Source organism: Caloenas nicobarica, chromosome 20, assembly GCF_036013445.1.
Source record: "Caloenas nicobarica isolate bCalNic1 chromosome 20, bCalNic1.hap1, whole genome shotgun sequence".
Classification (NCBI taxonomy): domain Eukaryota; kingdom Metazoa; phylum Chordata; class Aves; order Columbiformes; family Columbidae; genus Caloenas; species Caloenas nicobarica.
In genome coordinates this window covers 7,454,418-7,476,364 of record NC_088264.1, presented here as the reverse complement: position 1 = coordinate 7,476,364, position 21,947 = coordinate 7,454,418, and the positions used below count along the sequence as shown (strand labels likewise).

Below are 21,947 nucleotides of genomic sequence, written 5' to 3'. Positions count from 1 at the left end.
TCTATAGGGACTGCAAGTGTGAAACGCCCCTATCGTACCTCATAGTGCGTGTGACCCGTCCATGTGCTCCAGGGTTATTGAGAAATAACACTTGAAGCCCTGGATAGCAGTAACTGGAGTCTGTTCCAAGTCGTCTAATTGCTGGACTGAATTTGGGCTGGTTGCAGGGGTTGCTCAGTGGGACTGATGCATTAACTCTTCTGTTTCTGAGCTCCATGCCTTAGTCACCAACATACAAACTTTGGTGGTGGTTTGGACCAGTTTTCCTTTGCTGAATTTGTATTGAAAACTTAATATCTGTTGAGGAAAGGAAAACCATTCTTAAAAAAAAAAAAAACAAACCAAAAAGGCAACTTGCCCTATGGCAGCTGGTGCACAAGTGGGCAGTTCAGGTTGTTGGATGTTATTGATGCTTCCAGGTGCCTCAGCTAAGAGTGGTTAAATGCTTTCCCAAATGCAGTGAGGTTGTTGAAATAGTACGGAAAGGGACGGAACTCTGTGTGTTTGGGGGCCAGGAGACATAACTGGAGGCTGGGAAGAGCTTGTGACTTCTTGGGCAAGTTCAAGACAGGTTCTTCTGGATCCGAGAGCTTCATCCACTGATCTGGTGTTAATCAAATGGCCGGCTGTGCTCTAGGTGGGCTGGCTCAGTTTTTGTGGCTCTAGAGTGCCTTCTGCTTCTGCAGGGTTTCCGTAGTTCTTGCCCTTCTGGTCACTTCAGAAATAGCCACGACATGTGGCTTCAGGGCCCTGGGAGGAGGCGAGCGCTTGCCAGAGCTGGAGCTGATGTGTTGCTGTCAGCAGAACAGGCCTCGCTAGAGCTTTCGGTAGGCTTGGATAGAAATTGTCCCACCCTGAACTGTATCACACCTACTGCCTTTTTTTTAAAACGTAATATGGAAAATGTCAAGTATGTCCTCCTTAGAAATACTGAAGTCTTTGCTGAAAGTCTTTCAGGTCTCTGGTGTTCTCACTTGCTCCCACATGCAATCCTGGCTGAAATCAGAGTGCTGCAGTAGTGAAGATGTTGCAGCAAATCCTGGGTTGCTTGAAACGGGCAGCAGGTGAGCTCAGGAGGGACAGGTGCCCCTGTTTCATTGCCAAGTGATCCTAGAGACAGTAGAAAAGAAGGAAAGAATTTGAGACAAAATATTGCAAAAGAAGGCTTGGGAGCAGTTGTCTCTTATTTTAGAGAATATCAGTCCAGAATTTTGATCAGAAAGTAGTAATTGGTGACACTTAACCCAAAACACACAAGTGCTGACACGAATATCTTTGTAGCTTACTGAAATTACTGCATGCTTTGCTTTGAAAATCCGCCTAAAAGAAATTCTGGAAACACTTTAGTTGCCTGATGGAAAAAAAATCTGTATTTGATTCTTTTTTCTGTCTGGCTTTTTTGATGCTGCCAGAGATGAACTTAAACTATGTGATGGTGTCTTTTGTTTTTGTTCCAGTCATATAAAATTTTCTAAGATTTTTTTTTTTCATTCCCCAAAATATGCTAATGAAGCTCTGACTTGACATGTATGGCCGCTGATTTGACTGTTTTCTTTTCTTTCAGCTTTGCAGTGTATGGATGATTCCAAGCCATGTGTTAATGAGGGAAAGTGCATTCCCTATCAAAATGGTACAGGATATTGCAAGTAAGTGGGTTTAATTTCTAATAATTTTAATTACTGGTCGTCTTTCATTCAGGGTGCTAGCCAGGAAGGAACTGTGAATTGTTAAGATTTTCTTATCATGTGCATTCAGCATAACGGTTTTAGCACAGTTGGTGTTTCTTGATAATGTCTTGGTTCTTATGTGCTAACTTTTTGTAGTGTAAGAAATCTGGAATTTTTGCTCAGATTTTTGGGTTCAGATCATGTCAGTTTGATTTCTTTGCATTAGGTTAGGAAGACAGGCCAAAGCAATCCTAATGTTGAACTATGTACCTTCTTTCCAGACCCACGAGTAAAGTTGGAACTTGCTCTCCATCTTATAGCTTTCCTTACTTTATAGAGCTTCAGCCCCAATTTGATTATTTTTATGAGGTTTTTCAGAACTACTCTGCACTCTGAAGTGTGCCGGTTTCCTTCTACAGGCTGCAGAGCAAGTGATATGTGGGAGTTGCAAAAACAAACTAACAAATAAACCCCAAACAAACACCCACACTTGTCTTTATTGTGTAATTGATTTCGGTAAATGTTGACACCCATCTTCAATGGTGCCTTCACTTTGCTACTGCGTGGAAAGCTGAGCAGCAGGAGCTTTGGAGTGTGTAGTGTCTGGAGAAGGATATCACATCGATTTAAATGCAGTTCATCCTTCAAACTGCAGTACTTAGAATTTTTTTTTTTTTTTTAATGTGGTGATATTTTGCCAAAAGATAAATCTTCCTTGTTTGGCAGGATTATTTTACTGTGTCTGCAGTAAATAGCTTGTTTTCTAAACCATATTTAATTCATCAGTGCAAGCTGTGCCATTTTCTAGTATGCTAAATCCTTCTTAATGCCAACATTCTTTGAACATTAGTGAAATTTGTCTCATTGCTTTAGCTTGCCTAACACACAGCTCTGCTCTTCACCCTTTTCTACACATCTGTCTTCCCTAGCCACAACCTTTAGTTCTTTCTATTAATGTGGTACATAAAACTCAATGTACTTAAATTGCACCTGTGGCACACGAAGGGGAAATCATAATCTAATTTGAGGTTCTTCTCAGTTTCAAATCAATACCTGATGTGCAGAAAGGTCGTAGAAAGGCAAATATGTAACCTGTTGTTCCCTGTTATTTTTTTTTTCCCCAAAATTTTTAACTATTACTGCTTCCTCTTCCTAGTCTTTTCCTTTCCGTAGCTTTATATTGCTGTCAACAGAAACGAGCTGCCCTTCTGAAAAGAAAGTTGGAACTTTTCCTGCTTTTTCACCTGTATTTTAAGACCGAAACAAGAAATTGAGTGACATTAGTAGGTCATATGACACATGCTTAAGAACGTTAGTCTGGAGTCAAACTATGTGGGTCATGGTGAAGGCAATAAACCATACCGGTACTGATGTTGGTGCTGCTTTTACCTTCCTAAGGACGTTTTCTCCAACTTGCATGTACCTCTTAGCTGTGTCTTAGACTAAAAAAAAAAAAAAAAGTTAATCTGATTAACTTCCGTTCAGTATTTGTAGTGCAGTCCGGATCTTGACACATTTACCTATCACAGTGGCAGCTTTGACCACTGTTATATTTTTTTTTAGCGCACAGAGTTATTTATAATGTTGCTGCCTGCCTTTTTGTGCGAAGTCTTCTTGCAGGTTTTAAGCCAGCCCCTCCTTCAGGCAACAGCTCAGTCCCTTTGCAGGTGCCAGAGTAATTGGAAAGGCTACTAGAGGCCTGTAAACAGTTATTAGTGTGTGTCTGTTTTCTAGTTCAGGCTCAAGAACTCTTCATTTCAGAAAGGAAGGAAAAAATAGCAAAAGCCCCAAAACTCAGTTGTGGAGACTCTACCTTCAGCAGGCTGATTCTTAGCATCCTGTTTTGGTCTTAACCTTTTTTTTTTTCTTTCCTGCACTATGAGGAACTCTGAATAGGGGAACTTTCTGTCTGGTGTAGTAACCTAAATGGCTTTCTGAATTTTTGATGGCTTTAAGAGTAGAAATGTTTTGTTCAGGAAACAGAACATTTTCCTAAAGCAAGTGGCTTGATTTCTAGCTCTGTAGGATCACTCACTGATTACCTAAATCTCCACCCCTTCCACTTTTTTCAAGTTTTCTGCAGTACTTCCTCTGCTGAGCAATAAGCTTTTGTAACAGGCGCTCTTCCTCTTTCTGTACCTCCTCTTGGCCAAGTTGTTTGTTCTAGTGTGTGGTCAGTCCGTCTAGTTGATCTTGCTGCTTGTAAGAAACAAGACAACAGCTGAGGGAGAACCTGCATCAGAGATAATCATATGTGATGAATAAGACATGAGTAATGTGAGCACCGATAAGCAAAACATCTAGTTATTTGGCAAAGCAGCAAGTGGCAACTTAGTGCTGAAACAGCTTTCTTTGTCAGAAAATCCTGTAGTGTCTACTCCATTAAAACAGAAAGCTAGTTTTCTGGTAAGAAGCCTTTATTCTGGTGCATCTGACTTCTGTTATGGGAACAGCGATTGTGACCCTTGTAAGGAAATGGGAGTTGGATCTTTATCAGATTGCTCTTGCGAGCACCCTCTGAGTAGCTGCCTTCCCCTGGTGATGCCGCTGGCCCATGGCTGTCTTTCTGTGACACTGTTTGATAGAATTACTGACGTCCTTTGACCTTGATTTTGTATTTAGAAAATTACACATTTCAGTGTTTGCATCTTCCAAGCTCAGAATTTTTGTTTGGCACATCTTTCCACACCTGTTCTGTGGCTGGCATGGCGAGGATGCAGACCTTGTTCCAAGGAATATGGGCATGTCTGCAGTAGCAGTACGAAAGGGGCTGTCATTCCCACCTTGCTGGGTCCCACTTTGACAAAAGGCAGTTTCAGTTTGGCGTTGGCTTTGTGTTGCACTGTGGTGGGATGGTTTTTTGTTATTGTGGGTTTTTTTCCTCCCCACCTCAAAGCATAGAATCATAGAATAGTTAGAGTTAGAAGGGCCTTTTAGAGGTCATCTAGTCCAGTCTCCTGCAATGAGCAGGGACATCGTCAACTAGACCAGGTTGCTCATTCGAGGCTGGGCTGGACAGGGCTCTGTTCCCAGGGGTGGGGCATCTACCACCTCTCTGGGGCAACCTGTTTCACCACCCTCATTGTAAAAAAAAAATAAAATTAAAAACCAAACAAACACACCCCAAAAAACCCCCAAAACCACCATAACAAACCACAACCAAAAAACCTTATCCTAATTTCTAGCCTGACTCTCCCCTTTCTAGGCAGTCTTTTGTACATTGAGGTGTTGAGCATGAAGGAGCCCTCTTGCATACCCTCCTATCCAGCTCAGAAGCACGACAACAGTTGCTTGTTGCTTAATGCTAATTGTGATCATCGCAGGAAAACCCTTTCTCATCTCCCTGCTGCTAAATGACTGGGAAAGTAGTAGTAGGAAGAGTCTAAGGGGTAATACTGCCAACCAGCACTATTTCTGCAGCTGCAGGCAGGCTGGGAAGGTGTGGGTGCAGGGAGTGGTTCCAAGGACAAGCAGAGCAGAGATTTTTTTGGCAGCGCTGCTCCGGCGTTTTCTGAGCGTGAGAGCCTGCTGTGCTGCAGGTGCATGCAGGACCGGGCGGTCCCGCTGCGCTTGGCGTGGGGCAGCGCCCCGAAGCAGAGAGTCTCTTAACCGGGTTCCCCGTCTTTGGCAGCCGTGGTGTCTCCCAGCTTCCCCTGCCGTGCCCCGGTGAGGGGGAGCAGAAGCAAGACCGTGCCAGGGAGAGAAGCACAAGTGAGAAGGGAGGTTGGGGTAGGGGTGCCCCAAGGTTTAGGGAGGAGGAAGGGCTTTGCTGCTTCTCGTGCTTTGTAGGTTTTTAAGACTGGATTTTTTTGAGCTTAGGGCGGTTGTACGTTGCGTGCCTAGAAGGGATATTGGTACCGCTGTATGAACCAAAGTACTGCTTTAACTCTAGTGTTTTTTGTTGTGTCCTGATGATAAAAAAACAAGCGCAGTTGCAACCATGGCTTGTTTGCTGTATGTAGTCGAAAGGGGAGGCTGCTGAAGCTGGCCTGTTCCAAAAGGAGTCTCCTTCAACACATCCTTTCGTGCCCACGGCTCTCAGGATCTGTGCAGCTTTGTGTGCTCCTGTGCCTCTTCAGTAAGTGGCATTATTCTCACTGTGCGCAGAAGTTTGTGCACACTTTGGGGTTGCATGATACAGTTTTTGCTTCTGATCTGTAGGGTGGCAATAGGAAGACCTCAAAGCACGCTGAATTCAAAGCGCCAACAGCCAGGCAGGAAGGGGTCCTAGTCCAGTTCTCACCCTCAGTGACTCCAGCCCCCTTGCCAGGTTTTTGACATACCTTTCTTTCCAGCTGGATCTTCGTAAATGAATTTTAACTCTGACTTAAGAGGATTTCTGGGGCTGAAGGCAAGGTCTTAGACTGCAGAACTGCTCTCAAGACTGAAGCAGATCTCAGGATCTGTCTCGAGAGGCTAATCGCTCCTAGACCAGTGAATGGGGAATACCCATAGGAGGCCTTGTAGCAGGATGAGGTCGGAGAGTTTTCCAGAAAAGGCTAAATGCAAAAGTTGAAAAGTTGTCCCTTTCTGAGAATGGGCTGCCCTTTCCCATTTCCTTCTGTCTCCTTTCAGAAGTTGAAGAAGACCCTTGAGACCAGGGCAGAGGAAAAAGGAGACAGCACACACACTTTTAGCTTCAAGCTGGGAACAGAGTAGTGATTTGAGTCAATCAGTTTTCTGTTGTGGTTTACCTATGCAGACCAAAAGCTGTTCAGAGCTCCGATGGTCAGAAAATGCTGAACTAAACCTTGCCCATTCAGACTTTGGTTGCCGTTACTCCTTGGTGTAGAGTGGAGTAGTAATCTGCGGGCTAGAAGCAAGAGCTGTGTACTGCTTTAAACGCGGAGCGGAGAGGCCGTCCCATCCCATAGTTTGCATTCAAAGTATGATGCATAAATGGGAGCCTTGAGACATGGGAAGGAGCGTTTGTAAAGCTAACCAGAGAATCCTGTTCTCCCTCCTGAGAGGAGGTGTAGGTGTGGGAGTCAGAACTCGGGAGCCAGAGGCAAGTCTGGTTAAAATCTGTAGCAAAATAGCCGAGACCCTTCTCACGTTAGTCATTGGACTGCGTTTTTTGTTTTTTTCACCCCCACCCCCTGTTGAAGCATCTTCCAATCGAAGCGAAGGGAGTGTTGGGTTGGGAGGGGGAGAAGCAAGACTACGAGGAAATTCTTCCCTGCGCGCTTTAAATTAAAACCATCTGCTTCCTTCTGTGCATCTCCAGATGATATCACTGCGCCTGAATTGGAAACTCCCATGAAAATCAAACATCTGGAAGACTGGTTAAAACAGTCTATAAGGTGCATTTGAAGAGACTGACCTATGAATGTGCCTGAGCAAATATAGTATGGCAGATGAGGTTTTTCCAGTGCACCAGACATATTTTCCGAAAGGCTTTTGAAAGCGAGAGTATTGGGAGGTAACTTCAATGTAGTGTTGTGGCAGAAGAGCCAAAAATGCAGCTTTTGTGAGTCCTCTGCTTTCGCTTTGTAGCGTTAGGTTGTTGGAGGGAGTGCAGCTCTGTGGAGTTATGAATACTTCAGATTTGGATAAATACCTTCATTTTGTTTTTACCTCCCTTGTTTAGCTCCATGAGAGCCTGAGCTAAGGCAAATGCAGGCTGGAGCTGAAAAGCAGCAGAAAAAAAAAAAATGGGCTGAGCTCTGACTAAAGTATTTGTGCTGGAAAGTAGCCCAGAGAGAGTAAAGGAGAAGCTTTAATTAGAAGCAGCTGCATAGCTGATGCAGCCCACAGGACATTTTCCCATTTCAAACTCTCTAGCTTTCAGAAATCATGATTCGAATTAAGTTGTATGTGAAATTTGTTCTTAAAAGATTAAATTCCTGTTGAAGTACGTTAAGCGACCTCATGTGCTTCCAGAAAGTGCCAGAACAAACTTCATCTTTCTGTTGCTGAGAATTAGATGGAAAACTGAGGAGAAACAGTGGCTTTTATTTGGGAAAGATTTGGTTTCCTGTTCTGAGCATGTCACTTGGAGCTGACACAAGCTGCTACAATTTTAAGCTGCTCTGTAGACAAGTGGCTTTTTTTGTTGTTCTTCCGAAGAGAACTTGAAAGACTCGGTTGGGATGAGAGCAGGGCAGGGGTGGTGGGAAGCTGGAGTTGCTGTTGAGGATAATCATATCCTTTAAAGAAGTCTGGACCCAGACCCTGCTTTTTCAGCGTTTGCCTCTATTTTTAGAGGATGTGGTGCCCAACATGAATCAAGGGCAAATATTTGCCGTTTTGTCTACACCAACGCTTAGAACTAAATGACCAGTATTTGTGCCTAGAAATGTTGATGACAGGAGACTTGGTTGAAAATCTGGACTGTAGGGGTTTTGTTTTTCTTTAACGTTCAAAGAGATGGTTGCACCGAATTGCTGGAGGGGAAACTTGCATAACTGTGTGACCAAGCGCTTCTCCAGGAGGACAGAATGGTGGGTACAAGGGCCACGTATACCTGACCTACTGACTTTCCACACGCAGGCACGTTCCCTCTGGCGTGTTCTGTAAGGCTTTGTCCTTCCAAATGATAAAGAGCTGAAGTTAAAAGAGCTTTTGCTGTTCCCTGCTGAAGTGCTCCCCCATGTTTTTCTGATTTAGCCTCAGAAGATACTGGAACAAGCCTGGTCTTGGAGCGCTCTTCAACTTTGTACCAGAACACTTGTGTGCAAAACGCTGGGCTGTTTGTGGGTGATGGTTGCGAGTGTCGTCTTAGAGCACAGGTCTCAGCTTTCCTTTTAAAGCATACCAGCAATATTCTTCATCGGTGTTTAAGTTCCCTGCTACCTGGGAGCAACAGTTAAATCCACCTTGTACCATCCCCGGGTGTTGGGGGGGTGGGAGAGAAGGTGTTATTTTGGCGTTTTATTTGCTTGTGGACAAAATATGAGATGTTCCTCTGGATTTTCTAGTTTGTTTTACAGCCTTTCAATGAAAAAAGCACTTTAGGAGTTACGCTTTAGAAGTGTTTTGGTTTACTTTCTGTTTGTTGGAGGGCCTCTGGTTTGCCTGATGAGATGCCTAGGCGGGGTTTTGTGAAGCTGTGGTTTGTTTTGTCGCTCTTTCATGATGAAGGGGACACTAAGTGCACGGCCTGTGCCTGCTGCTGCTGGTCTGAGGAGCTTGGTGTCCGCTGACGCTGAAGATGGCCGAGCAGCCAACCCCAAATCGCTGCCGGTGCTGAAACCGGAAGAAATCCCTGTAACGAAATCTTGTAAGCCTTCTGGGACTGAAGTTCAGTTTGACTTTACGCATTTATCAGCTGCGTGTAGGTGACCAGAAACACGATTTAGCTGCAGTTGCCCAGGTGGTCTGAGCTCAGAGCTCGCCAGGGCATGGTGTGCAGGCCTGAATGCCGTGGGAGTCGAGCCGTCCCGCAGCTGCTGGCACAGCCAGCCTCGCCGGGTGCCAGATTTCTGTGATCCAGCTCCTACAAAGCCCTGCCGTAGCCTGCTGGCGTTTGGACCGATTTCCAGCCCGTATCGAGGAAGGGTTTGGGATGCTGAAGGAAGTCCGTAGAGCTGCGGTGGTTCAGGCCCAGCAAGGCTGCCTCTCGAGTGATGCGGCAGCAGCTCACGCTGACCGGGAGCCTCCAGCTGTTGTCCTGAGGATGGCACAAGAGGCAGGGGATATTCTGCACATGGTGTTGTCCCAGGGTTCGCTTTCTGTGACTTTATTAATCCTGCCTTGCCCTGCAAAAACTCTTCTTTCATGTCTGTTCTTGGGTATGAAGTTGAAAGTATTAAGGTATGGGGAAAGGAGCCTAATTTGGGTGTGGGGAATGGTAAATTATGATTATGCACATCTATTATGTGACTTTCCTGCTTTAGACATATGTTAATAAATTTTAACATGAGAAAAAACAGTTGTGGTCATCTAGTAATGACCCCTTGCGTAACCCGCATAATAACCCCTGTGAATAGCTGTGTTTGAACTAGCGTGCGTACTCTTTCTGAAGCGGCCAGTCCTAGTGTTCTTTTAAACAAGCATGAGTGATGGAGAAATTCCACTGCAACCTTAAATGCGTTGTTCCAGTTGTTTCTTTCTGCTGCTGAGAGACTGTGTGTCAGTCTGTGTTTGAAGATGAAGATACTACCCTTTATCTAGGTTGAATTTATCTAGCTTGAACTTTTAACTACTCAGTTCTCTTATCCCTGTACCTTCTAGATAGGGAATTATTGTTAAATCCGAGTTTGTGGGTACTTGGAGATTTTCATTAACTGTCTGCTTCCCTTTTCCCTTCGATAAACAGACTGAGCCCCCTGAGCTTTTCATTGTGTCAAGAATTTTTGATCAATCAATACCGTTGGCTTCTTTGCATTAATTCCGGCTCTTCCTTCTAGAAGAGCAGACACCAGAACCGATGTAAGGTTTGTGCCATGCAAGTATCAGGTGTAGCATCATCTCATTTACTCTTACCTGATATTTTCTGTTTGTACATCTGAAGGGTTCCTGGCCAAACTGTCAGGCTGGGGATTCACGTTCATCCGACTGTTGGGAACCCCCAGAAGAGTGAGTTTGTCTTTCCCAGATCAGTCTCCTGGCTTGGGAAAGATGCTGGATGTGTTTGGTTTCTAGATGTATGGCTTTGCAGTACTGAACTGCGCTTTGCGTGCTGACTGCCTGGTTAAGGAGCTCGTGTTACTGCTCTGTATCGAGAACTTTTCTTCTCTTACCTGCATGTTGGACCAGCATTAATGTTTTCCCATTGTTATTCATTGATAGAAGTGTTGAATAACATAGGAACAAAGGCAGATCCCTTTAGTATTCTGTTGAAAACACAACTTCATGACCATTCTTTGATTTTTAAACTGAATTTTAAGGTCTGTCCACTTAGGGGTGGTTTCTGTGTGGTTGTGGGTTTTGTTGGTTGGTTGTTTCTTGTTCGGTTGGTTTTAATTTTTTTTCCCCAATCTACCATATACTTTTAAGTGCATAAGGAAAAGGCAGTTTCTTTACTGTTACACAAAGTCTCTAGTTATCCCTCAGACGAAAATGTATTTCTTGCAGTTGAAATCTCCTCCCTTTGGATGTAACTCATGGGTTTAATAATTGCACTTACCCTGCTCTGGAACAAACTGTATCTAATGTTCACCTCTGAATTTTCTGCAGTGAAATACATGTTTTCTCAGGCTGTGTGTGTCTTGCGCCAGTTACCAGTTAAAGCATGCAGCTGTGCGCTGGAGGAAAAAAGCTGCAAGTGGACAGCCCTGTTCTGTATGTTAGGCGTTCTTTTTATCCAGCCATATACCCTTGCAGCTTTCTGTTACCCAAAAGAAGCAAATGGAACTGTGGGTGACATAAAGGTGGGGTTTGCAGTCTTGCTTGCCTTGTATCGCTGGAAGTTTAAATGGAAAATTTGTAGTACAAAGGCCAGCTAAAAGATGGATTACAGCTGACAAGTTTAGTCGGACTGTATTGACATAAGTTTGGGTTAGAGAGAAATAACTGCAATTATTCTGCGATCGCAGACCTTTGTATAAAATATTACCCTAGCTGTAGATAGTGTGTGTGTACTCACTTTTCTGTGGGAGACAGAGGCACCGTGACCTTGTCGTTAGTGCACTAGCCAGGGGCGTGGGAGACCCGGCTGCAGCGCTCGCCTTGCCAGCTGAGCGCAGACTTCGGCCGCCCGCGGTCCCAGAGGCACGTATCGACGTGGGGATAACAGTAGATTCCCGTCTCACGGGAGTGGTGTGGAGAAAGATCTGCTACAGATCTCCAGGCCGTCAAACGCGGCGTTCGTGCAAGGTTTTTAAATGTTCTGGAACAGGGGTAATACCCAGTGTTAATGCCGATTACTGCAACTGCTTGGTTTTTCTTCAAAAATACTGTGCTTATTAGGATGAGAGTTGGTGCAAGGAATTAATTTTTACTCTAAAGTTCTTAACATTCAGAGTTTTACTGAAGTTTTGAAGAGAAGTGCAAGATTAAGTTCCCGCATTTGCTGTAACTCTGATTGTATGCACTATTTATTTGTTTATTTTGTAACGAGAAATGTCACAATTTGAACTGAACTTTCCTGTGGTCTCATTTGGGACAGTCCCAGAAGAAGCCCTTTTACATCTATGACGTTAGCGTTGCGGTCTGTTAGTGTTACCATTAATCATGGCAATTTCCAAGACTTTTGGTGGTCGTGGGACTTAATTCCTGGTGTCTTCCCAGGGCAGCAAGGCTTCAGGTGAACATGCCGCAAGTAATTTCTTCTCTGTTGCAGGTGTCGAGAAGGCTTTCTCGGAGACTACTGTCAGTACAGAAACCCCTGCGAGAGCAATACCTGCAAGAACGGGGGAACTTGTGAAACTACGTCTCTGATAGGAAAGGCCACCTGCAAATGTGCCGCGGGGTTCACGGGAGAGGATTGTCAATACTCGGAGTCGCACCGCTGCTACGTGTCCCAGCCCTGCCTGCACGGGGGAACTTGTCATCCCCACGGCCAGGAGACGTACGAGTGTGTCTGTCCTCCAGGTTACACAGGTGAGGTCCTGCCTTGGTACCTCCAGACTCCATCCTTTGTGAATTACTTCATCCTGGAATGTTTTGGGGCAGTTGTAATGCGCTTTCAAATTTACTAGCTCTGGCACAGGAAATGAGAGGAAATCTAAGTGACTTCATGACCAAAAAAAGCGAAGGAGGGTAGGGAATCAGACTCCCTACCCTTTACACGTAAGCAGAAAGACATTTGGATCTTGTGGGGAAAACCGAGTGGAGAAGCTACTCTGGAATGGCTGTTACACTTTGAATGCAGAGTCTACCTTCTACAAAATTGGAGTAAATTGGGCCAGCAAAATCTTTCTATGGGAAAACTATAACTGAGTGCCTGAGGGGAAGCATGGAAAATCACCACTTTCATTCTTGAAGGGGATGTAGAAGAAGAGTGACTGTCAGTGCGTAGTATGGTTTCAGGTCAAGGGTTATTTTTATCAATCACAACATTCTATATCTTGGTGCTACCCCGTAAATAAAACAACTTCACACTGTAACCACAAACTGATTTTTGTTTAAAATATAATACTGTAAAATGCACTTCCTTTTGAGGTGGCATGGAGGAAATACTATTTTCCATAGAAATGACTTTTTATTAACGGACTGCTCTGTCTTGAATCCTACAGGAAAGGAGTGCCAGTGGATTGATGCCTGTACATCCCAACCTTGTGCCAATGGAAGCACATGCACTGTGTCTGGAAACAAGTTCTTCTGCATCTGTCTGTCTGGCTACACTGGCCAGAAGTGTGAGATAGACGTGAATGAATGTGCCACACCAGGCCTTTGCCAGCATGGTGGGACCTGTGTCAATTTGCCCGGCTCGTACCGATGCCAGTGCAAGCTGGGCTATACGGGGCACCGCTGTGAGAGCGTGTATGTGCCGTGCTCCCCATCGCCCTGCATGAACGGAGGAACTTGTCATCAAACGAGTGACTTCACCTTTGAGTGCAACTGTCTGCCAGGTAAATGGTGCTGCTTCAAAGTCCTTGGGTTTGTAGCCTTGTCACTGCATTTCTGTCTGTGCGCTTCTGAAAGCTTCTTTTGGAGTCTGTGTGATATTCATGTAATCTAAGGTTGAAGGGAAAAATCTCAGCAAGGCAGAAAGCTCTGCTAGAATGTTAATTTCCAAGTGTCAGGATTTTGTAACACAGAAGGGAAGAAAAAGGAGGAAGGCTAGAAATGACAGATTTCTTTGGAACCCAGTTAGAAGCAGAGAATCAAACAGGTAAGAACTATGCGGCAGATTCAAGGAGATGAGGGTGGTATCTCCCAATGCCCATTTGGAATGTGAAATTCCATGAACAGAAACCTCTACAAATACATAGTTTTGAGTCAGTAAGTGCCACAGTTAACTTCAGTGCTTGAATAAAGATGAACATGTGTCTTTCTCCTTCTCAGTCTTTACTCCTAAAGCATCTTAGGTCCTGCTCCCTTCCTTTTTTTCCTCCAGTTCTCCCAAATCTTACAAGATATCACTTCCAACTCACCACCCCCTTTTTGTCCTGTAATACCTCCAGATAAATAATGCTTGCTTATTTTCTGACGCTATTAGCTGCCCTGCATTCCTCCACAGCAGGGTGATGTGCTCGCTCAGGATCATGAGCTGTATTGGCTTTGTTTCAAGCAGGGCTTCAATCACCAAGGCATCTGTCTCCACCAAAGGATCATGTGTCACCTGGTTGGGACCCTGGTGGTCTCAACCTGTCCTGTTCTTCCCCATCCAGTTGTCAGACTGGCCACAGGGTAGTACTGGTTGTCTTTGCATATTGGATTGGTTGGTTTTTTTTTTTTTTTAGGCTGATATTTTTTTACTGAGTAATTCAATCCATGGGAAACCAATTGTTTGGAAATGCTTTTGACTAGACTTCCTACTTCAGTGTATTGCAGTTTGGCACATGAACACTTGGTGTGTGGTAATATAGAAAAGTAAACTCTCTTCCCTTAAGCATTTCTCTATTATTTATGTGAAAGATGTAGCTGCCATATACTATTTAGGATGAATGTAGAGTGACTGCATTCTCGTGAGGATCATCTGGACTCACAGGTATGTGCAGAAAGAGCATTTAGAACTTAACTTGTGAAAAATACTCTCTTTTTGGAGACCTTTGTCTCGCGGTGTTGGCTCAAATGATCTTAAATGTATGTTGCCAACCTTAGCTAGTGCCTGCACGACAACTTTCTGGGCTGTCTGAGCAAGCATGTGACTTTGAGGAATTTAGGAAAGTCGATCTTAAAATAGAAGGATGTATCATCTTTATTTTTGTGTGAAAGCAACCATTTCTAACTATGCCTGAAGAAACAGTACTTGAACATACAGGGTCCTTGAAAATGCTGTAACTTAACTAACAGTTGTTCTGAGGGAATTTATTGCTTTTCTGCTTTGCATGTTTTTTTTAAATTGAATTGTAAGCTAAGTATCTCTGGATTAACTGGCTTGATCAGAAATTCAGAGTTTTCCTAATGTCAGATCTGTTTAGCCAGTTCAAGTAGCTTAACATCTCGTGCAGAAGCAGCGTGGTGGGGGGAAGAGGAGAGGAAGGTGAAGTTTGAAGGACTTGATTCTATAAAGCTGATAAGACAGTTTGCTTTCGTGATTCTCTTACAGGGGCACGAGACTGGGTAGGAGTACATTTTCCCTTAGACAAGCGTGTGGGCTGGCTAAACTACGGTCAGGAAATGAAAATGAGATTACTATAGTGACAGTTACACACCCACACTACTCACACACGTTTTGGATTATTAGCTGCTTTTTTGGACTTGTTACACAATGGGTATAGTGGGAGTGAGTTAATGCGGCTTTGAGAACCTTAACTTCTGTATTTCCTGTATTTGTTTAAGTTGGCCATGTTGTTTCGGTAGCTTCGTTTTTAAAACTAGTCATTTGAAAAACAGCAAAAAAAAATAAAGGTTGGAGAGGCCAAAATGCTTAGATTCAGCTCTTTGCTAAAGGCAAGGCACCCAGCCATTTCTTCTTTACAGTCGAGCATGCAGCTTGAAATTTCTAAGCGTTAGAACATGTTCTGTCTGGAAGGGTCAACGGAGAGAAGAGAAACGGTCTGATACGCCCGGGGAAGATGTGAACAAGGCCAACTCATCTGGAAGAGAGAGCCAAGAGCATGGGCTAGAAATTCCTCTTTAGACTCCTGCTCTGAACTGGAGCAATGCCGCTGATATGTGACTATAAATGGAATTGCTCTGGCCCTGCTGAATGGCCTTAAGATGTTACCATAGCTCCGTCTTAGGTCCATAGAGGCAAGCGGCAGTTACATCTTGAACGGCTGCAATGGGTTTTGGTATGGTTTTGCATCTTGTGACCTGAGATACTGCTTTGCTGCTTGGGCATAATCAGTTTCTTCAATTTAAGCATAATTAGGTTACTCCTGGACTGACCCCAAAATAAGTTCTTGTTTCCTGTAGATGTTTTTTTCTTTGCTTTTGAGTGAAATTCATTTTGTGTAAATATAGATACATGAGAATGAGAGCTTGAAAACATGGAAAAAGTCTTACAGCCTGGGAGTTAAACGTCACAGCAGCTTTTTCTACAGCAGAGCGAGTACTGTTTATCCACAGTGTAGTCAAGCTGCTATTTTAAATTCTCAAGTTCCCATTTCACTTGTGGCTTTACACAAACAAATCTTGCGTTAGGTAGTTCGTGAAGTCATGTATTAGAAGAGATCAGCATTTGACGGCACATGGAGGTGAAGAGTTATATATACTGTCAGTATGACATCTGTATAAAAGGTAATTTATTTTCTGTCCATCTAGCATAATCATTTTTCCTCTAGGCTTTGATTTAGATAAAAAGATTGTAGACAAGTGAGCCTGTTAGGTCAATCATAGGTAGTTGTAGTAGAAAGGAAATACTTCTGTGAAAGAGACTTAACCTGAAGCATTAGGAACTCCTTTAAATATAAGAATGAGCTTGTAGTTATAAATATTTGACAAAAAAGGAGTTCATTTGGCAACTAACCTTTAATGGAATGTTAAACAAGTCAATAGAGGAAGTTCTCAGCTGGGAAAGTGATTATTCATTGTTATCCATCAAAATAATTACCCATTAACTAAGATAAGGACCCCAGGGAATTCTGAGGGCTTGTTCAGGAAGCGATCTGTCAGGCTGGAGCTGCAGCGCTTCCTGGGAAGGGGAAGTCACCGCGCGCCGGTTCGGAGCGTCGCGTCGCGCTGCCCCGCGCCCTGAGCATCCCCGGGGGGGTCGGGGGGCACCCTGAGCCTCCCGCGGCGGGCGGACCCCGCTCGCTGGGGCGCGGGCACGAGCTGGTTCCCGCGGGGCGGCAGGTTCGGCGCAGCAGCGGTCGTGGGGTACGGGCGGCGTGCGTGCCTCCGCTCCGGCCGAGCTGGCTGTCTCACGTGGCGCAGCCCGCCTCACGGGTATCCGCGTTTATCTCAAGAAGCTGAATTGTTGGGGTTGCACGCAGGAACTGCTGTCGGGCACCTGGTACGCAGAAACTTCTGTGTTGAAATGATGCAGGTCGGTTTCAGCACTCTGTTTCAAGATCCCCCATTTCTAGTCAGCAGACTCGAAATACGGCGACAGCTTGACGTTTTCAGGTGTGATTTCCTGCCTCCTTAAATAATTGGTCCTCCAGAAAATCTGAGGTGTCGTTTATAGGTTGAGCTAAGGGTAAGAAGGGGAGGTTTGGGTTGGACATGAGGAAAAGGTTCTTCACCCAGAGGTGCTGGACGCTGGAGCAGGCTCCCGAGGGAGGTGTCACAGCCCCAACCTGACAGTGCTCAAGAAGAGACTGGACAACGTCCTCAGACACACGGGGTGAGCCGTGGGGTTGTCATATGCAGGGACAGGAATTGAACTCGACGATCCTTGTAGGTCCCTTTCAACTCAGGACATTCTATGATTCTAAGGGTTAAGATCTGGAGAGAATTGGATGTAGCACTCTGGAAGAGGCTGGAGATTTCAGATGACATAAGAGTGAAGTTATCTATTAATACTTGTATCCCTCTGTGTGCTAGAGGAGGAACAACATGCTGTTAGCAGTGGGAACGCTTTTCCCCTTGAGGTTCTCATTCCTTAGTTTGCTGTGCTTGGAGATAACGGAGCAAAAGTCAGGATATGTATTGCAAACTGTTCTCTTGGAGGGAAGAAAGCAAAGGACAACATGTGAGTCCCAGCACAGGGGGGAACAGGAAACTGTGTCAGGTGTCCAGATACATCAGAACAGTGAACTCTTTGGCTTTTGGGAAAATATTCAGGTTATGTAACTGCAAAATCAGATCCTGGGACCCAGTTTCAGGCAGACTAGTGTCTTGGAGTAGCTTCGTGCTTGTCATGCTCAAATGTAGTTGTATGGGCCCAACCAACCGTGACCCTAAAGGGCTGGTTTTACAAATGAAAGCTAAACTTCACTAGGGCAGTTTTATTTACAAATTAAGCAGATCACAATATTATGCTGTGAGTTTGACTTGAAGAGGACACAAAAATCATGCCTTTACAGCTTTTAGGTGTTCTGAAACTATGCCAAAGTTGTTCTTCAGAGTAAGACAAATTTAAAGGGAATTTGGGAGTTGGGAAGTTACTAAAAAGGAAACTTGTGTTTTCTTCAGCTGTTCACTCAAAATAGTGTAGTCCTCACCATTTCAACCTTTCCTGATTTTCTTTCCCTTGGAGACGCCTTTAGACTGAGCACACTTGGCTGTGTTTCATTTCTCTTGAACCTTTTACTACTTTTTTTTTTTTTTGGAAGCTGTTTTTTGTTTCTGTTCTACTGACACTAGTGATATCGTCCAGCTTTTAGTGTGGGATTAATGATTTTCTACATTTGCATGAGACGCTTGAGGACCAGCTCTTAGATGGCAATATAGCTGATTAAAATGTGAAAATGCACAATGGTTTGGTGACAATGGTTTAGTATCGGGGTGACTTCCATGCTTTATTGTTACTCAAAATCATTGAGCCACTTTAAATTTGTGTCCAGTACAGTGAGTTAGTTTTAAACACGTGCCTACTGTCAGGAATGTGTTTACTAGAAAGTAGGATAGGTCTTCACATTGTCCAAGCTGAAAGGACAGGAACATAAACCTTTTGAGTTTGTGTTTCTGGGTGCATTTCCGTGCTGATCACGTTGCTGGCCTGAGGGCAATCTGTGGTCAGGGGGATGATTCTCCTCAAGCTGAAGAGCAAGCGGACAGGACACCCCTGTGTTTTACAGCTGAGCCTTTGCTCATGTGTGGTAGCTTTATCCAGGTTTAATTATAGTGATCTGATACTAATTGTATTCCGTGGTAGTTGTTCCTCAGCACCTTTTGCCAGGAAGGCATCGCTGTGATGATTAGGATTTAGACTCGCCACGGTGTCTTTCCTCTTCATTTTCACCTTCCCTACTGCCATGAAATTTGCAGGGTTGTGGGTGAAGGTGGAAGGGCTTTGAAGGGAAAGGGTAATAGTGCAGGTAGGTGGGGTTTTTTATGTTGAGTGTGTTCTTCCTTGATGATGGATGCCAATGCACTTGATATAGAGCTTGGCAACAGCATTCCTCTTCACTTCTGGCTCTAACCTGTAGTATTGGAGAAGCTCAAGAGGTGGGAATGCATACGAATCATCTCTGGTCTCTTGAGAATGGTGGTAGCCTGGAGAAGCTGCTTCAGAGCTTTACAGTCTCAGTCTCATCTGCCACACAGCATGAGCTGTGTCGGACCAGATGTTGCTTAGAGAGTCTGTGTGACTTGACACAGATGTTATGGAAGTGTCTGGAACAGGGCATCAAAAGTAGAGGGGTTAAAGCATAATTCTGGATGAGAGGACTGTGTCATGTTAATATGGCATTCCAAAGCAGTGAAGAGGCAGAGCTGGTGTTTTAAATTAACGCGTGTGTTCTGGAATCATTTACTTCATCCGCATTAGCATGCATCCACTTGTGCTTTGATAAATAGCTCTCTCATCCAGCAGAAATGGCAGGTTTATTTAATGAAGCATGAAGTAAATCAGCAGGGGAAATTGAGGGGAAGATGGATTATTGATGACTCCCTTCCCTGATGTCTTCACTTCTCCTTATTTGAAAGGAGAGGGAGATCTAGCAAGGATATTTTGCCAGTGTGGCGGTGTTCATTTGAGCCTTGATTTTTCATTGAGGAAGGGTGTCTGGTTTCTTGTGCTTTTCAACCAGGGCTCCATGTATAAGCATCACTTGGGTGGTAGCTGCTCTGATTGACTTGTCTAACACTTAAGAGGGCCCAACTGAGAATTTGGAAGCTCATTTTCAAAGCATGGAAGATCTTTCTTTGACATGGCCAAGGCATATGAACTATGCTGAGGGATTCATGAAGGGAACGCCAGGCACTTTTTTGCCATGGGAAAAACTTGTCCTGGGTGGTGGTCTGACTGCTGCTTGATGGACAGTGTGGAGTTTACCTCATAGTAAACTGAATCTCTTGGTCTTCACTTCGTTTGCTTTCAATGGCAGTGCTCATTAGTCACTTAAAGAAGAAATACCCTTGTCTTTTTGGTGGTGAAAAACGTATTTGACCATCTACCTGTGGTAGCAGTTTTCTAACTGTGTAATCTGACCTGCTTGCTATCAGCAAAGGCATTCAATGAAGTCTCTGGTCAGTGTGCTGTGTTGAGGTTCATCAAGATTAGGTTGACAGGGCAAGTCTTTAAGAAATAAGGAAGGGAGGAAGCGGAATGAAGGGTGAATTCTCTTCAAAAGAGGCTGGAAGCCCATTTCGGTATGTGTTTCTGCTTTGTCCAGGTTTCGAGGGAACAGTCTGTGGACACAACGTTGATGACTGCCCAAATCACAACTGCCAGAATGGAGGTATCTGCGTGGATGGCGTGAACACGTACAATTGCCGTTGCCCACCACAGTGGACAGGTACGTACTACGCAAAACATTCCTGTATGGGCTGGGCACACTTTATGGGAATGAAATGTCGGACTTCTGGCCTTCACCCAGTGTGCAACTGGAGTTGCGTACAACTGAACGCCGCTCACATCTGTGACTCGTTCTGCAGTCTGGGGGGCAGATGTCAGTAGAGCCCTTAAAAGAAAATTGATTTCATCAAAGCCACCGCAATGGAGGGCGATTTCCCATTGCACCAGGCAGCATTACAGACTTATGTGCACATGGGTTTGGCAGATGGGTACCAAGATTCTTGAGCTGCAATGCAGTGTGACTGACAGAGCTGTGTTTCTGCTTGCATGGATTACTTTGTAAGAGGATACGTGTTTTTACAAAAGTACAAAGCGTGGCTTTGCTATTGCAGGTGTGTGCATTAGCAGCGCTTTGCTGATATATCTTGGGAGTACTTTTAACCTGGGATAATGATCTCCATGTAGATAATAGTAATGCTGCTGAAAAACAGGGCAAATCTGAAAGAAGACATAAGTGCGAGAAAGGGAGGGGAGAGAAAAGCAGTGTATGTATGGGAAGCTTATGTTTTGCTACTATTATTTTCCTGCTATGACTGATTTTTATCTGGAGTTCTCCGACTAGCAAAGCTACTTTTGCTTCATAAATGAGTCTGCTTTGCTCCGAGTCTGTAGGGGGGGAAAAAGTGTGAATTTCAAGAAAGTATCATGCATGATGTAAGGAAGCAGCTTACAGGAAATTCAGTGTCATCTTTAGTCACAAAATGTCTCCATACCTCAAAAATAAACAAATAACCTCTGGTTTGGGGGTTGTTTTTTTGAGTCACACGAGTCATTCTTAGCTGGCACACTTTTTCATATGAGTTTAGTTTTGCCCTTCTTTCAAAATCATAGATGAGAAAATCAGCACTAAAACAGGAAGACTGAGGTGTGGACTCAGTTTCGTGGTTTTGCTTTCATAAAGTAAACTGGGATACTTGTTTTGGAACTAGGCTTGAACTTGCTTCTCAGCTTCTGAAGAACCCTTAGCACATTTTTCTTCTGTATCTAGAAAATATTGTGTTTGAAGCCAGAACATCTGTAGTGATTGGCAGTTCAGACAAATTTACAGTGAGGAGTTTGACTACTAGAGACCAGAGGTTTCATGTTGTTCTAGCTTTTTTTTTCCTTCAGAGAGCATCATTCTCATTATAAACCCAACCCGTTGTCATTAACTGCAAAGGAGGCTGCCAGTTAAGAACCCTCATTAAATTGAAAAAAATTATATATTCCTAAATGAGGTTAAAACCACATAAGAGTGAAATGCACCACTGCTTGCATAGCTCTTTGAAACTTGGTGTAAATAGGAGAAAATGAGTTCTCCCCTTAATAAGCAAGTGCACTTTCTTTTATGCTGCTTCTGTCTGTATGTCTGCAAAGCCCACAGAAAGTGAAACCTGCAAAGGAAAACATTAAGACAGCTTGGGTGTGGAGCCAGCAACCCTTCACTGACCCCTAAAATCTTGCTCCACACAACAGGAGTTATAAACCTTTTTATGGCTTCTAGCATGTCAGTAGTAAATTAATCTCAGTCTTATTCCTGAAGGAAAACAAAGGATATGATGGATCGTGTGTACAGTGTGAGTATATAATCTACAAGGGACTATTTTGCTTTGTAGAGGCATGATAAATTTAGCTTGGTTTACAGGATTTGGGTGGCTGGCTGCTGTCATTAGGGATGACTTCTGCAACTCTCCTGGAAGAGACTTGGGTGGAAATAGGCTGTGATTCTCTTGGTTTTGTGGTAGATTGTCTCTCTGATTAACTGCTGAAGTTCTTTGCAATGCAGTGCTGCTGGTTCCCTCTCTGAACCTCTTACGGGCTCTGACTGGCATTAGGAAGAACCATTAGATGCATGTTGTGGCCTAGTCTTGAGTCATCTTTCTTCAGTGAAACCTGGAAAG

General features: G+C 44.1%; 1 protein-coding gene across 4 annotated transcripts in view; it reads left to right on the top strand.

Moving 5' to 3' along the window:
- Positions 1 to 21,947, top strand: part of NOTCH2 (notch receptor 2) — an 86,041-nt gene that overhangs the window by 7,601 nt on the left and 56,493 nt on the right. For all 4 annotated transcript variants that reach the window (XM_065649147.1, XM_065649148.1, XM_065649149.1 and 1 more), the window contains exons 2-5: positions 1,565 to 1,646; positions 11,893 to 12,152; positions 12,788 to 13,123; positions 19,886 to 20,008. In XM_065649147.1, coding sequence (XP_065505219.1) covers positions 1,565 to 1,646; positions 11,893 to 12,152; positions 12,788 to 13,123; positions 19,886 to 20,008 — 801 coding nt within the window. The remainder of the gene's footprint in view (positions 1 to 1,564; positions 1,647 to 11,892; positions 12,153 to 12,787; positions 13,124 to 19,885; positions 20,009 to 21,947) is intronic.